At 41.4% G+C, this 16,562-nt stretch overlaps 1 protein-coding gene across 3 annotated transcripts in view; it reads right to left on the reverse strand.

The window, feature by feature from the left end:
- Positions 1-16,562, reverse strand: part of LOC310695689 (disintegrin and metalloproteinase domain-containing protein 2-like) — an 83,937-nt gene that overhangs the window by 18,657 nt on the left and 48,718 nt on the right. For all 3 annotated transcript variants that reach the window (XM_083480507.1, XM_083480508.1, XM_083480506.1), the window contains one exon: positions 79-277. In XM_083480507.1, coding sequence (XP_083336633.1) covers positions 79-277 — 199 coding nt within the window. The remainder of the gene's footprint in view (positions 1-78; positions 278-16,562) is intronic.

Genomic DNA, 16,562 nt, shown 5'->3' on the forward strand with positions numbered 1-16,562 from the left:
GGGAATGAAGGACAGAGAAGGAAAGAGAGAAGGGCTGTTCAGAAAGGAGAGATGAGAGAAAGAACTGCTTTCAGTTACCTTTTCCAAATACTTTGCGGCACCACAAATCTGCACTTTGGCATGTTCCTTCCATGCAAATCCCTGTCTCCCCCTCACAATTCTGTCCATCCTGGACATAAAAATTCTCTGTGCACTCAGCAGAGGTACCATTGCAGTATTCCTTCAGATCACAGTATTCATCTTTAGTGCCTCTGCATAATGTGCCTTTTGCTTTCAACTGGCAGGAAGAAAAGAGAAAGGAAAGCTCTGAGTTGCATTTCAGGCCTCTGAGACATTGATCTCTGCAGGCATTTTGGCACATACTTAGACCTCGAACTCTGCTTTGTGTGGATGCTACCTTCTCCTTGATAATGTGTGGTCAAGACTGGGGGGAGGCTCCTGCCATCACATCAGCATTGTTTCCAGCACTCTATGAAGTGGTGCAGGGGTGGTCAGTGAAAGCACACAAAACGTTTCCTTGCAACTTAGAACAGTTCTCAAGAGCATAAGCACAGGTAAAGGAACACATTAAAACAAAAGCATGCAATTTTGTAAAATCCACAAAACAATCCCTAGAAATAGCAGCGAGCAGTTTGAAAGCATGCAGTGCAAGTAGATAAATAGGTACTGCTCCAGCGGGAAAGTAAATGGTGTTTCCGTGTGCTGCTCTGGTTTTGGTGTTCCTTTTTTTTATAAGATATTTATTAAGATTTTCAAAATATTACAAAAGAAAAATAGAAAAAAGAAAAATACAAAATAAAAATAATTAAAAACAACTCAATCTTTCCATTACTTCTTTTTCATTAGCTTGTTTCCCAGACCTCCTCACGCCTCCCTTTTTTGTATTCCAATTCAGTTTGTTGGTTCAGCAAATCCTTCCCCTCTTTATTTATCCTAATCTTAAATCTTAAAATATTGTAACATTAAGTATTTACCTATTAAATCCATTTTTCATATTCCCTTATAGTACTGCAACTAAAAACCACTTAGTTTCTATCCAACATCATTCTAACATTCATTAATTTTACAATATTTCTGTAAATAGTCTTTAAATTTCTTCCAATCTTCTTCCACCGACTCTTCTCCCTGGTCTCGGATTCTGCAAGTCATTTCCGCCAGTTCCATATAGTCAATCACCTTCATCTGCCATTCTTCCAGAGTGGGTAGATCTTGTGTCTTCCAATACTTTGCAATGAGTATTCTTGCTGCTGTTGTAGCATACATAAAAAAAGCTCTATCCTTCTTTGGCACCAATTGGCCGACTATGCCCAGGAGAAAGGCCTCTGGTTTCTTCAAGTAGGTATATTTAAATACTTTTTTCAATTCCTTATAGATCATCTCCCAGAAAGCCTTAATCCTTGGGCACGTCCACCAAAGGTGAAAGAATGTACCTTCAGTTTCTTTACATTTCCAACATTTGTTATCGGGCAAATGATAGATTTTTGCAAGCTTGACTGGGGTCATGTACCACCTGTATACCATTTTCATAATATTCTCTCTTAAGGCATTACATGCCGCAAACTTCATACCTGTGGTCCATAACTGTTCCCAGTCAGCCACCATTATATTATGTCCAACATCTTGTGCCCATTTAATCATAACAGATTTCACCGTTTCATCCTGAGTATTCCATTTCAGCAGCAGGTTGTACATCCTTGACAAAATCTTAGTTTTGGGTTCTAACAGTTCTGTTTCTAATTTTGATTTTTCCACCTGGAAACCAATTTTCTTGTCCAAATTATATGCCTCCATTATCTGATAATAATGAAGCCAATCTCGCACTTTATTTTTTAGTTTCTCAAAACTCTGCAATTTCAGTCTATCTCCCTCTTGTTCCAGAATTTCCCAATATTTTGGCCATTTGGCCTCCATATTGAGCTTTTTCTGTGCTTTAGCTTCCATCGGTGACAGCCACCTTGGGGTTTTGTTTTCCAAGAAATCCTTATATCTTATCCAAACATTAAACAATGCTTTCCTGACAATACGATTCTTAAATGCTTTATGTGCTTTAACCTTATCATACCACAGATATGCATGCCATCCAAATACGTTGTTAAAACCTTCTAAATCCAAAATGTCTGTGTTTTCAAGAAGCAGCCATTCTTTCAACCAGCAAAAAGTTGCTGATTCATAGTGAAGTTTAAAGTCTGGCAGGGCAAATCCACCTCTTTCCTTTGCATCTGTTAGTATTTTAAATTTTATTCTAGGCTTCTTGCCCTGCCAGACAAATCTTGAAATATCTCTCTGCCACTTCTTGAAACAGTCCATTTTATCCACAATTTGTAATGTTTGAAACAAGAACAACATTCTAGGCAATACATTCATTTTTATCGCAGCAATACGACCCAGCAGTGAAAGCTTCAAATTTGACCAAATTTCTAAATCTTTTTTCACTTCAGCCCAGCATTTTTCATAGTTGTCTTTAAATAAATTCCCATTTTTTGCTGTCATGTTAATCCCCAGGTATTTAACTTTCTTAACCACTGTTAAGCCTGTCTCGTTCTGAAACCTCTCTCTCTCAATCGATGTTAAATTTTTCTCTAAAACCTTGGTTTTTAACTTATTCAGTTTAAATCCTGCAACCTGACCAAATTCTTGAATCAGTTCTAAAACCCTTTTGGTACTAGATTCTGGCTCCTGTAACGTCAATACTAAGTCATCTGCAAATGCTCTCAATTTGTACTGTTTAGCTCCGACTTGTATACCTTTAACCAACTGGTCCCTTCTAATCATATTCAGCAGGACCTCCAGGACCGATATAAAAAGCAATGGGGAGATTGGGCAACTTTGTCATGTCCCTTTTTCTATCTTAAATTCTTCCGTCACCACATTATTTACAATTAGTTTAGCCTTTTGTTCTGAATAAATTGCACTTATACCGTTTTCAAAACCTTGACCTACCCCCATCCCCTGTAGGTTCTTCTTCATAAAACTCCAAGAAATGTTGTCAAAAGCTTTCTCCGCGTCCACAAATATCAAAACTGCTTTAGTGTTTATATTCACTTCTAGCTTTTCCAAAATATTAATTATAGTCCTCAAATTGTCAGACAAATGTCTTCCCGGGAGAAAGCCCGCTTGATCTTTATGAATCTCTTCCATCAACACTTTTTTCAATCTCTTGGCCAAAATATCTGCAAAAATTTTGTAATCCACATTAAGTAATGATATGGGGCGGTAGTTCTTAAGCTGAGTCTTTTCAGTCTCTGTTTTCGGTATAAGTGTAATATACGCTTCTTTCCACGACTCTGGTGCCCTTTTCCCTTCCAGTATTTCATTACAGACTTCCTTTAAAGGTTGTACTAACCCCTCTTTCAAGGATCTATAGTATCTAGAAGTCAGCCCATCCGGTCCTGGAGATTTGCCTAGTTGCATATTTTGAATGGCACCTTCTACTTCCTGTTCAGATATTTTATAGTTCAACATTAATTTACTTTCTTGAGAAATTTTTTGTAGTCCATTTATCTTCAGAAATCGATCTATGTCCATTTCTTTCTGTGGCCCTTGTGTGTATAATTGTTTAAAGTACCTCTGGAAACAGTTTCTAATCTCAGCTGGATTATGTATGTTCTTTCCTTCCACTTCTAAACTTGTAATAGTGTTTAATTTTCGTCTTTTTTTCATTTGCCAAGCCAACAATTTCCCACATTTATTAGCTGATTCAAATGTTTTTTGTCTGATTTGTTTAATTTTCCATTCTATTTCCTGATTCATCATTTCCATATATTGTACTTGATATAACTTTATTTCTCTCAAAATCTCCTGCGATTTTGGTTTTGCTCTCAATTTCTTCTCAATTTCTTTTATTTTCTCCAAAATTCTATCTTTCTTCTCATTTTGACTTCTCTTCTTTATTGCATTCTGTTGTATCAGGAACCCTCTCATAACTGCTTTGCTTGCGTCCCAGATTACTCTTTTTTCAACATTAGTGTTCATATTTATCTCAAAATAGTCTCTCAAAGTTTTTTGTGCCTTCTTAATCACATCTTCATCTCTGAATAAGGTGTCAATCATCCTCCTTCTGAAGGAGCCAGTTGATATTAGTTTCATCTCCATCCTTACAGCATTATGGTCAGAGCAAGTTTTTGGACAAATTTCCGCTTTCTTTATCTTTGGTGCCATTCCTCTAGTTACCCATATTTGGTCAATTCTAGTCCATGTCATCTTGGCTTCAGAGAAGAAAGTTCCCTCTCTTCCCAAGGGATTCTTCGTTCTCCAAATGTCAACTAAGTCCAAGTTGTCTGTCATCTCAAAAAATGTTTTCAGTAGTCTACCATCCTTGGTGGCTCTTTGTGCCTTATCCATGTTTGTAGATACCACTCCGTTCATATCCCCCATCAAAATCAAATTGTTATCCAAATAGTCCAGTAAGGTCTCATGCAACTTTTTAAAGAATTCAGATTTCCCCTCATTCGGTGCATAAATTCCTACTATCAAAAATTTCTCTCCTTGAACTTGAATTTCAATTGCCACAAATCTTCCTTGATCATCTTTAAAAATAAATTTCGGTGATAGTCTCTCCTTTGCATAAATCACCACTCCTCTTTTTTTAACTTTGTCAGATGAAATAAACTCTTGTCCCAATCTCTTATTAATCAATACTTTCCTATGTAGCCTTACCACGTGTGTTTCTTGTAAGCAAATCAAGTCCAATTGTTCCTTTTTTAACAAATGAAAAACAATTTTCCTCTTCTGAGGGGAATTAAGGCCATTACAATTCCAGCTTAATAGTTGCAGAGCCATGATGTTATTACTTTACTTTACCTCCAACTGCACCAAGTGTTTGTTCTTGTTCTGTCGGTGGTGTCACTTTCTCTGAACCATGCAATCCAAAAGATAAATTTGCTATATCTAATATTCCTCTTTCCAGTGCTCTTGGCTCTTCTCCAGATTCCACTTCTTTCTGTAAGTCTTCTCTGTGGTCTTTCAAGAATCTATCTTTGTCGTCGACTGATCTTATTTTTATCTTTCTTCCTTTATATTTAAAGGACAGGCCTTGGGGAAATTCCCACCTAAAGATGATTCTGTTGCTTCTCAGCAGGGCAACCAAGTCTCCGTAGTTAGATCTTAAATCCAAAAGATGTTTTGGAATGTCCTTAAATATCTCCACACTTGAGTCATGTATTTCCAAAGTCTTTCGGAAGTGCAGATTCAAGATTTTGTCTCTCTCCTCTTTTGTTCGAAGGGTAATCAAACAGTCTCTCACCTTGTTCTTCTTTCCTCCTCTTCCAAGCCTGAATGCACTCACTATCTTAAATTCTTCCTTTCCCAAATCCTGTTGCCAGAAATCTGCAAATTCCTGCGTAAGAAAGTCAGTCAAGTTATCTTTCTCAAGTTGTGGTGCACTTAATCAGTTACTTTAAAACCAGGAGAAGTCCAGAAACACTGTATCTCTCTTGCAGAGTTAGCTGTCTAAAATACTCTGTTTACTGATAGTGCTTTTCACAGAGCGGCATTCCTTGTCTCAAGGCAGACCATTCCCAGGTTTTAAGCTGTGGATTTTAGCTTCCTTTTCCTCTTTTTTGCAGATAAATGCATTCAAACCTTTCCCCCCTCCTCTCCTGCAAATCGGAGGTGAGATCGCTTTTCTGATGTTAGGATTTATGTCCCTTTTCAAACGTCTTACAAAGTTTCCGCTTACAGTCTCTTTGCTTTGATCTGTTTACAAGAAACGGAAGGCGGACTTCCTGTTTATGCCTCCCCACTTCGGTGCCGAATTAGTTATTTTCTCCATTTAAATCCAATTTTATCCTACTCACGGGTAGTTACTTTTGAAGTCAAATTGTCCCAGGAAAAAGTCAGCGCTCTCTGATAACGGCTGTGCGACTTCACTCCGCGGAAGAAGCCGTCGACTCTCAGCACCGCGCCGCTCACCCCGTTTTGCTCCGGAGCCCAAAAAAGGGTTCCTTCGCAGATTGGGGGGACGCAAAAGGTGCCCGCCGAGTCCCACGTTCACAGGCTTCACCCGCCTGTGATTTTTGAAGGGTCCCCACATCGCCACAGCGGTGCAGACCCGATCCCGCGGAGCTGGTCCCTCGGAGAATCAGAGGGAATCCGCCATTACCGATGGTGCCAACCCGGAAGTCCTGGTTTTGGTGTTCCATTGCACCAGAAGCAGCTTAGTCATGCTGGCCACATGACCCGGAAAAACTGTCTGTGGACAAACACCAGCTCCCTCAGCCAGTAAAGCGAGATGAGCGCCACAACCCCAGAGTCGTTCGTGACTGGACTTAATTGTCAGGGGTCCTTTACCTTTACCTTTATATTTGGCTAATGAAATAGTGTCACACCCCAGCTTCACATTCACATTGAGGAGCTTATCAGACCTAGCAGGGCAGCAGTTGAAGAAGGAGCAAAAAGGGTTTTCTTGTGTGTTTCTTTGTGGCTGATTAGCTGTTTTCCCTGTGCAAAGGTCAGAGGGGGCAGGGTTTCTGTTGAGGCAGGGGATTAGCTGTGGGAGGAGCTTATCAGAGCTAGCAGGGCAGCGGCGCGCGCCTAGTGGCGCACGCAGATTGATCCATCTTTTAGATTTAAGGGAGCTAGTCTCAAACATTTGTTGGGGGAGACCTAGGTGTTTTTCTTGTGGGGGGAGTTATTTGTCCTGTCTTCACGCTTTTTATGATGGAGGACCGCTGTAGCCACCCCCAATGACACGTTCTCAAGATGGAGGGGGAGGGAACAGCTGCAGTCGCCTGCGGTTCCTGCGCAATGTTTGCCATCTTGCCAAAGGTTGCAGGCAGCTTTGCCTGCAGCAATTGCATGTTGATTGCCCTCTTAAAAGACAAAGTCCAGCAACTGGAGGAGCGTGTAGCTACGCTCCAAAGAATTAGAGAGCTGGAGCTCTTCTTGGAAGCAACAGAGCACACCGTCTCCACCAAGGAGGAGACAGGGGACTCCCCTGAGAAGGAGGCTAGTTCACCAACACAGGAGCCAGATATATGGAGAAACGTGACTCAAAGAAGTAGGAGGCCCAGGGTTCGCTCTGATTGTTTAGAAATACACAATCGCTTTGAGGTCCTCTCCCCTAACATGGAAGACGAAGAGCAGACTCCATTTGAGGATCTCTCCCTCATTACAGTCGATCAGGTATATGAAGACGAGCAGCAAAGTCAGTCCTCAGGGAATGTGCAGGCGATCTTGGAACGGACAGCTCATGGAAGAACCCCGACCAAACCTAAGAGGAGGCGTGTAGTGGTGATAGGGGATTCCCTACTGAGGGGAACAGAAGCAGTGATCTGTGGGCCTGACAAGATGTCTCGGGAAGTGTGCTGTCTCCCCGGGGCTAAGATCCAAGATGTAACTGAACGACTGCAAGGAATCATAAAACCCACTGACAAATACCCCTTCCTCTTGGTTCATGTGGGAACCAATGACACTGCAAGCAATAGCCTCCAGAAGATCAAAAGAGACTACGAGGCTCTCGGCAGGAAATTGAAGCAACTAAATGCACAAATTGTCATCTCATCTGTCCTCCCAGTTGAACGACGTGGCCCAGGGAGAGAGGGAAAAATAGTTGAAGTGAACAGCTAGCTTCGCAAATGGTGTAAACAGGAACGGTTTGGATTCTTAGATCACGGACTGCAGTTTCTTGAAGATGGACTTCTGGCAAGCGATGGGCTGCACCTCACAACGGTTGGGAGAAATGTTTTTGCCAAAAATCTCAGAAACCTCATCAGGAGGGCTTTAAACTGACTAATGTGGGGGAGGGAGACAGTGCTCCTGAAGGTAGGAGTCTATCAATTGATGAAGATGATCATCCAAATGTCATAGACCAAATGGAGCAAACAGCACGCAGACCTAGTGGTGGGAGGAAAAAATCCTTAAATAAGAGACACGGGGGAATGATTAATGGACTTCAATGTCTGTACACTAATGCGCAAAGCATGGGAAATAAACAAGATGAGCTTGAGCTCTTGGTACAGAAAACTAAATATGACATAATAGGCATCACTGAAACCTGGTGGGATAAGTCCCACGATTGGAATGTAATAATGGGGGGATGCAATCTATTTCAGAGAAACAGACCAGACAAGAAAGGAGGAGGAGTGGCGTTATATGTCAGGGATGTGTATACCTGTGAAGAAATCCAAGATTTAGAACCTCAAAGCCAAAGTGAGAGCATTTGGGTCAAAATTAAGGGAAAGAAGAATAACAGAGACCTCATTGTGGGAGTTTACTATAGATCCCCAAGCCAAACGGAGGACATAGATGATGCCTTCCTGGAACAGATGGCCAAGCATGCAAAAGGAAGGGAGATAGTAGTAATGGGGGACTTCAATTACCCGGATATTTGTTGGATGTCAAACTCAGCCAAGAGCATAAGGTCAAATAGATTCCTCACTGGCCTTGCAGACAACTTCATTGTCCAGAAAGTGGGAGAAGCAACAAGAGGAACAGCCATTTTAGATCTGGTCCTAACCAATGTAGATGTCCTGGTTAGTGGGGTAGAAGTGGAAGGATCATTAGGCGCGAGTGATCATGCTCTTCTGAAGTTTACTATACAGCGGAAAGGAGCAGCCAAGCATACTAGGACTCAATTTCTTGACTTTAAGAAAGCCGACTTCATAAAACTTAGGGAAGTGCTGGGTGAGATCCCATGGACAGTAATACTAAAAGGAAAGGGAGTTCATGATGGCTGGGAGTTTGTTAAGAGGGAGATAGTAAAAGCACAACGTCAGGCAATACCAATGAGACGGAAACATGGAAGGTGCTTTAGCTTTTCTGACTTTGTGTCCAGGGTGGCTATCTAAAGAACTTTTAACTGAGTTAAGATTAAAAAAGGATGTGTACAAAAAATGGAAAAGGGGGGAAACCACCAAAGAGGAATTCAAACAAATAGCCAGCACGTGTAGACACAAAGTCAGAAAAGCTAAAGCACAGAATGAACTCAGGCTTGCTAGAGAGGTTAAAAGCAACAAAAAAGGCTTTTATGGGTATGTTCGTAGCAAAAGGAAGAACAAAGAAACAGTGGGGTCACTCAGAGGAGAAGATGGTGAAATGCAAACAGGGGACACAGAAAGGGCTGAACTCCTCAATGCCTTCTTTGCCTCAGTTACAGATAGGTAGCCGTGTTGGTCTGCCCTAGTCAAAATAAAAAAATTCCTTCCAGTAGCACCTTAAAGACCAACTAAGTTAGTTCTTGGTATGAGCTTTCGTGTGCATGCACACTTCTTCAGATACACTGAAACAGAAGTTGCCAGATCCTTCTATATAGTGAGAAGGTGGGGAGGGGTATTACTCAGAAGGGTGGTGGGAATGGGTGATTGGCAGATAGCTGAGATGAGCCTGTTGACGACTCTTAACGACTGCAATAGGTCTTACAGGAAAAGGCAAGGGGTGAGAAGGTGAAAAATAGCTAGTCATGTATAATGAGATAAGAATCCAATGTCCAACAGTGAATCCAACAGTGTCCTTCAGCTCTCTATATTGGACAAACAGGCCAAACCTTACGCCAAAGAATAAACGGACATAAATCAGACATCAAGAATCACAAAACAGAGAAACCAGTAGGAGAACACTTCAATCTCCCAGGACATTCTATACAAGATCTCAAAGTAGCTGTTTTACTACAAAGGAGTTTCAGAAATAGACTGGAAAGAGAAGCTGCTGAATTGCAACTCATTACCAAACTTAAAACCATGGAGAGACCTGGTCTCAACAGAGACATTGGATTCCTGGAAGGAATTTCTTTGCCTCAGTCTTCTCCGATAAAGAAAACAATGCCCGACCTGAAGAATTTGGAGCAAATGATTCAGCAAAGGAAACACAGCCCAGAATAACTAAGGAGATAGTACAAGAATACTTGGCTAGTTTAGATGTATTCAAGTCTCCAGGGCCAGATGAACTGCATCCAAGAGTATTAAAAGAACTGGCAGATGTGATCTCAGAACCACTGGCAGTCACCTGATCTCGTTTTTTGACAGAATTACAAGCCTGGTAGATGAAGGGAACGCAGTGGATGTAGCCTACCTTGATTTCAGCAAGGCATTTGACAAGGTGCCCCATTATATTCTTGTAAAGAAGCTGGTAAAATGCGGTCTTGACTATGCTACCACTCAGTGGATTTGTAACTGGCTGACTGACCGAACCCAAAGGGTGCTCATCAATGGTTCCTCTTCATCCTGGAGAAGAGTGACTAGTGGGGTGCCACAGGGTTCTGTCTTAGGCCCGGTGTTATTCAACATCTTTATCAACGACTTGGATGATGGCCTCAAGGGCATCCTGATCAAATTTGCAGATGACACCAAACTGGGAGGGGTGGCTAACACCCCAGAGGACAGGATCACACTTCAAAACGACCTTGACAGATTAGAGAACTGGGCAAAAGCAAACAAGATGAATTTTAGCAGGGAGAAATGTAAAGTATTGCACTTGGGCAAAAAAAATGAGAGGCACAAATACAAGATGGGTGACACCTGGCTTGAGAGCAGTACATGTGAAAAGGATCTAGGAGTCTTGGTTGACCACAAACTTGACATGAGCCAACAGTGTGACGCGGCAGCTAAAAAAGCCAATGCAATTCTGGGCTGCATCAATAGGAGCATATCATCTAGATCAAGGGAAGTAATAGTGCCACTGTATTCTGCTCTGGTCAGACCTCACCTGGAGTACTGTGTCCAGTTCTGGGCACCACAATTCAAGAAGGACACTGACAAACTGGAACGTGTCCAGAGGAGGGCAACCAAAATGGTCAAAGGCCTGGAAACGATGCCTTATGAGGAACGGCTAAGGGAGCTGGGCATGTTTAGCCTGGAAAAGAGGAGGTTAAGGGGTGATATGATAGCCATGTTCAAATATATAAAAGGATGTCACATAGAGGAGGGAGAAAGGTTGTTTTCTGCTGCTCCAGAGAAGCGGACACAGAGCAATGGATCCAAACTACAAGAAAGAAGATTCCACCTAAACATTAGGAAGAACTTCTGGACAGTAAGAGCTGGACAGTAAGAGCTGTTTGACAGTGGAATTTGCTGCCCAGGAGTGTGGTGGAGTCTCCTTCTTTGGAGGTCTTTAAGCAGAGGCTTGACAACCATATGTCAGGAGTGCTCTGATGGTGTTTCCTGTTTGGCAGGGGGTTGGACTCGATGACCCTTGTGGTCTCTTCCAACTCTATGATTCTATGATTCATGTGACCAAGGAGAAGGGAGTCCAGCCTGCTCCCTAATGATGGACTGTTTAAGCCTACTGTTCTTTCAAACATGTTTTGTTCACACCCTTAAAATACGTAACACAGGAGACTTCCGGTCGGTGCCAGCGCTTAATGGCGGTCCTAGCTCCGAGCTCCGGAGAAGGACTGCTTCGCAAGTTCGGGTCTTACCCGCTACGGCAAGCGGGGGACCCCTAAAATCCCAGGCGCTGAAGCCTGAGAACAAGGAGACTCGGTGGGCACCTTTGCGCCCCCCGGTACCGTGAAAGAGCCTTTTTAAAGGCTACGGATCGACATCGGGAGTGAGCGCGGTGCTGAGAGTCGCTACCCAGCCTGCGAAGTGAAGCCGCGTCGCCATAAGCGGAGAGCGCCGATTCCTTCCTGAAAAGAAAATTTGGACTGAATCCCCGTGAGTAAGAGCTGAAAAATAATCGGGACCCTTTAAACTTTAAAAATTGGGCTAAAAACGGGGGAGATTTAAACAAAGGAAGTCTGCCTCCCCCCGACTGCATGAAAGCGAAAGCAACGGAGCTCTAAACCTGCATCCGTTTAAACCCGCTCTTTGATCAGCTAAACCGGACATTTAGACCTTTGATCTCCCCTCTAGCTAGCAGGGCAGAGGGGAGGTGAATTTGATTAATAACTGCATGATCTATTGGAAGTAAAAAACCTCTGCTGTCTCACCCATTTGAAAGCATGAAACGGTCTGCCTTCTTAGCACACTGAACTGACTTTTCCCTGTGAAGTGACACTTTGATACAAAGTTTCCACAGTGCCTGGCTACTGTATAATACAAGAAGAAATAGTATAAATTGGGCAACTGTGGCAATTTGAAGTTACAAGTTCTTAGCAACATTGACTTTGACTGTGTTAATCTCCTTTTTTACATTTTGGACAGTCTCCTTTGTTTTCGTACTTGGAAATTTTGCACTATGGCCATTTTGATTTGCTCCCTCTAGAGGACAAAGTGAAGTCCGGCACGGCCTAAGACAGTGGAATTTTCCAAGGGAGAATAAATCCCGTGGGAATTGACCTTGACATGAGTGGCGCACAAGAAGAGATAGTCACAAGAGCCAAGACCAAGCAACAACAACAACAGCTGCAGCAGCAACAGGTAAAGAAAAGAGGCTCAATCTCAGGCGCAACAGCCGGATCAGCAGGAACAACAGGACAAGACAAAGGAGCAGCTGTCTCTATGGAAGCTGTGACAGACGCCCTGCTCAAGATAAACCAAACTCTGGAGTCTTTGACAAAACAGACTTCAGAGAATACACTAAAATTAACAGAAATTTCAGCAAGATTAAACCAGAATACAGAATCTATAAATAAATTGGTGGAGGAAAATGCCACTACGCGCCAAATTGCGGAAGAGGCCAAAGCCACTGCGGGAGAGACACAGGAGAAATTAGAGCCGATTGCCAAGAAGGTCTATGAGCATGATGCAACCTTGGCCTTGTGGGAGTTACAGAGGAAAGAGAGAAACTTAAAAATAAGACTGATTCCGGAGAATGAAAGAGACAACCTTGCGGAATATTTGACACGGGAGTTTGTGGATTGCTGGGACCTTGAGGAAGACGAATTCAAAATTACGACTGCCTTTAGATTGGGCAAAAAGCAACACAGAAAGACCCCGAGAGACTGTTTGATCACACTTAGATCCAAGGAGGAAAGAGACAAAATACTAGGACTACACTTTGAAAAGGCCTTGCAAATCGGAAATTCAGCTGTACAGATCTTCAAAGACATCCCAAAATACATTCTGGACTTAAGAAACTTCTACAAGGATTTAGCCCTTTTACTAAAGAAAAATTCTATCCGCTTCAGGTGGGAATTCCCACAAGGACTGTCATTTGACTACAAGGCAAACAAGGTGAAAATAAAGACAATTCAAGATAAAGACAAATTTCTGGCAAGATACCAGGAGGACCTACAGAAGGGGACTGTGGACGTACTTGCAGAACAGAGGAGAGCACTGGATATCCTGAATCTCTCGATTGGACAAAAACCACCACCATCAGAAGAAGAGCAACAACTGGGAGCTGTTGGAGGAGCCTCAGAAAAATAGCAAGATGGCCCTGCAATTCCTTAGTTGGAATTGTAATGGGCTCAATGGGCCTTTGAAGAGAAGACAAGTATTTCATATATTGAATAGAGAACAACTGGATTTGATATGCCTACAAGAAACTCACATAACCAGAGCCCACAGGAGATTACTTATAAATAAAAGGCTAGGACAAGAATTTATTTCATCAGACAAAGTTAAGAAGAGAGGAGTTGTAATATATGTGAAGGAGAAATGGGCTCCAAAAATGATATTCAAGGACGAACAAGGGAGATATTTGGCAGTGGAGATACAAATATAAGGAGAAAAATTTCTAGTGGTTGGAATTTATGCACCAAATGAAGGCAAATCTGACTTCTTTAAGAGACTCCATGAAACCCTCATTGACTATCTGGACTACAATATGATAATCATGGGAGACATGAATGGCGTGGTCTCCACTAACATGGACAAGGCACAAAGACTAACAGTTAGCAAGGAAGGGAGACTCCCTAAGACTTTTTTCGAAATGACAGAAAATATGGACTTGATAGACATATGGAGAACAAGGAACCCTCTGGAGAGAGAGGGAACTTTCTTCTCCCAAGCAATGATGACCTGGACCAGAATCGATCAAATCTGGGTTACTAGTGGAATGGCTCCAAAGATCAAGAAAGTGGAAATCTGCCCAAAAACTTGCTCCGACCATAACGCCGTGAAGATGGAGATGAAACTCACAATAACTGGTCAATTTAGATGGAAAATGAATGACACCCTCTTTCGAGATAAGGAGATTCTCACGAAGGCCCAAAAGACCCTAAAAGACTATTTTGAAATAAATTTGAGGACCGACGTGGAGAAAAGAGTGATCTGGGACGCAAGTAAAGCGGTTATGAGAGGATTCTTGATTCAACAAAATTCAATAAAGAGGAAAAAACAAAATGAGAAAAAAGAGAGGATTTTGGAAATGATAAAGGAAGGAGAGAGAAAATTAAGAACAAAACCAAAATCTCAGGACATTTTAAGAGAGATCAAGTTATATCAAACACAATATATGGAATTGATGAACCAAGAGATTGAATGGAAGATAAAGCAAATGAAGCAAAAGACTTTTGAATCAGCAAATAAATGTAGCAAACTTTTGGCATGGCAACTGAAGAAAAGGCAGAAACTAAATACAGTTACAAGCCTAGAGGTGGATGGAAAGAATATATCTAAACCTAATGAAATTAGAAATTGCTTTTTAAGTTATTTTAAAAAACTCTACACTCAAGGCCCGCAAAATGAAGAAGATATAGACAAATTCCTTGGAAAATATGGATTACAAAACATCTCTCATCAAAGTAAGATGGACTTGAACCAGAGAATCTCAGAACAAGAGATAGAGGCTGCCATTCAGAATATGCAACTGGGCAAATCTCCGGGACCAGATGGACTGACTTCCAGATACTACAAATCGCTGAAGGAATGGTTGACTCAACCACTAAGAGAAGTTTGTAATGAGATCCTTGAGGGAAAAAGGGCACCTGAATCGTGGAAAGAGGCATATATTTCACTCATACCAAAGTCAGAGACTGAAAAGACCCAACTCAAGAACTACCGCCCAATATCACTCCTTAATGTGGATTATATAATTTTTGCAGACATTCTGGCAAAAAGATTTAAAAGAGTCTTGATGGAGAAGATTCATAAGGACCAAGCAGGTTTTCTCCCTAAAAGACACCTGGCAGACAATGTAAGGAATGTAATAGACATTCTGGAAAAGCTAGAGGTGAATATAAACACTAAAGCAGTATTGATTTTTGTGGACGCGGAGAAAGCCTTTGACAATATTTCTTGGAGTTTTATGAGGAAGAATCTTCATGGGATGGGGGTAGGCCAGGGTTTTGAGAATGGTATGGCTGCAATATATTCTGAACAAAAAGCTAAACTGATTGTAAACAATGTTGTGACTGAGGAACTTAAGATAGAAAAAGGAACACGACAGGGGTGCCCGATTTCCCCATTACTTTTTATTTCAGTTCTGGAGGTGTTGCTGAACATGATAAGAAATGACCAGCAGGTCAAAGGTGTGCAGGTCGGAGCTAAACATTATAAGTTAAGAGCGTTTGCAGATGACCTAGTATTGACTTTGCAAGAGCCAAACACTAGTACGAAAAAGGTTTTAGAAATAATACAACAGTTTGGCCAGGTAGCTGGATTTAAGTTGAACAAGCAAAAAACCAAAGTTTTAGGGAAAAACTTAACAGATATGGAAAAGGAGAAATTTCAAGAGGAAACAGGTTTGACTGTGGTAAAGAAGGTGAAATATCTAGGGGTTTACTTAACATCTAAGAATGTGAATTTGTATAAGGACAACTATGAAAAATGTTGGTCAGAAATTAAAAAAGATCTAGAAATATGGTCAAATTTGAAATTGTCAATGTTAGGCCGAATTGCAGTAATCAAAATGAATGTATTGCCTAGAATGTTATTTTTGTTTCAGACCTTGCAGATCCTTGACAAGATGGAATGTTTTAAGAGGTGGCACAAAGACATTTCGAAATTTGTCTGGCAGGGCAAAAAGCCCCGAATTAAATTTAAGATATTGACAGATGTTAAAGAAAGAGGGGGTTTTGCCCTGCCGGACCTAAAATTGTACTATGAGGCAGCAGCTTTTTGCTGGCTGAAAGAATGGATGCTCCTCGAGAACACGGACATCTTGGATCTGGAAGGTTTTAATAATGCTTTTGGTTGGCATGCATATCTTTGGTATGATAAAGTTAACAGTGCCTTTAAAAATCACATTGTTAGAAAAGCATTGTTTAATGTTTGGATAAGATATAAAGATCTATTGGAAAACAAAACCCCTAGATGGGTCTCACCAGTGGAGGCTAAAGCAGTGAAGAAACTCAATATGGAGGTCGGATGGCCGAAGTATTGGGAAATTTTAGAACAGGATGGAGATAAGTTCAAACTACAAAGTCAGGAGAAATTGAAGCATAAAGTAGAAAATTGGTTCCAATATCGTCAAATAATGGAATTTTTTAAACAGGACAGGAAAATCGGTTTCCAGGTGGAAAAATCAAAATTAGAAACCGAACTGTTAGAACCCAATACTAAGAATTTATCTAGAATGTACAACTTGCTGTTGAAATGGAACACACAGGATGAAACAGTTAAATCGGCTATGATTAAGTGGGCTCAGGATGTTGGACATAACATTATGTCAGCTGACTGGGAATGGTTATGGAACACCGGTATTAAATTTACGGCATGTAATGCCTTAAAGGAAAACATTATGAAAATGGTATACAGGTGGTACATGACCCCAGTCAAGCTGGCAAAAATCTATCATTTGCC

The sequence above is a fragment of the Podarcis liolepis genome (assembly GCF_965112155.1).
Source record: "Podarcis liolepis genome assembly, chromosome: 16".
Taxonomy (NCBI): domain Eukaryota; kingdom Metazoa; phylum Chordata; class Lepidosauria; order Squamata; family Lacertidae; genus Podarcis; species Podarcis liolepis.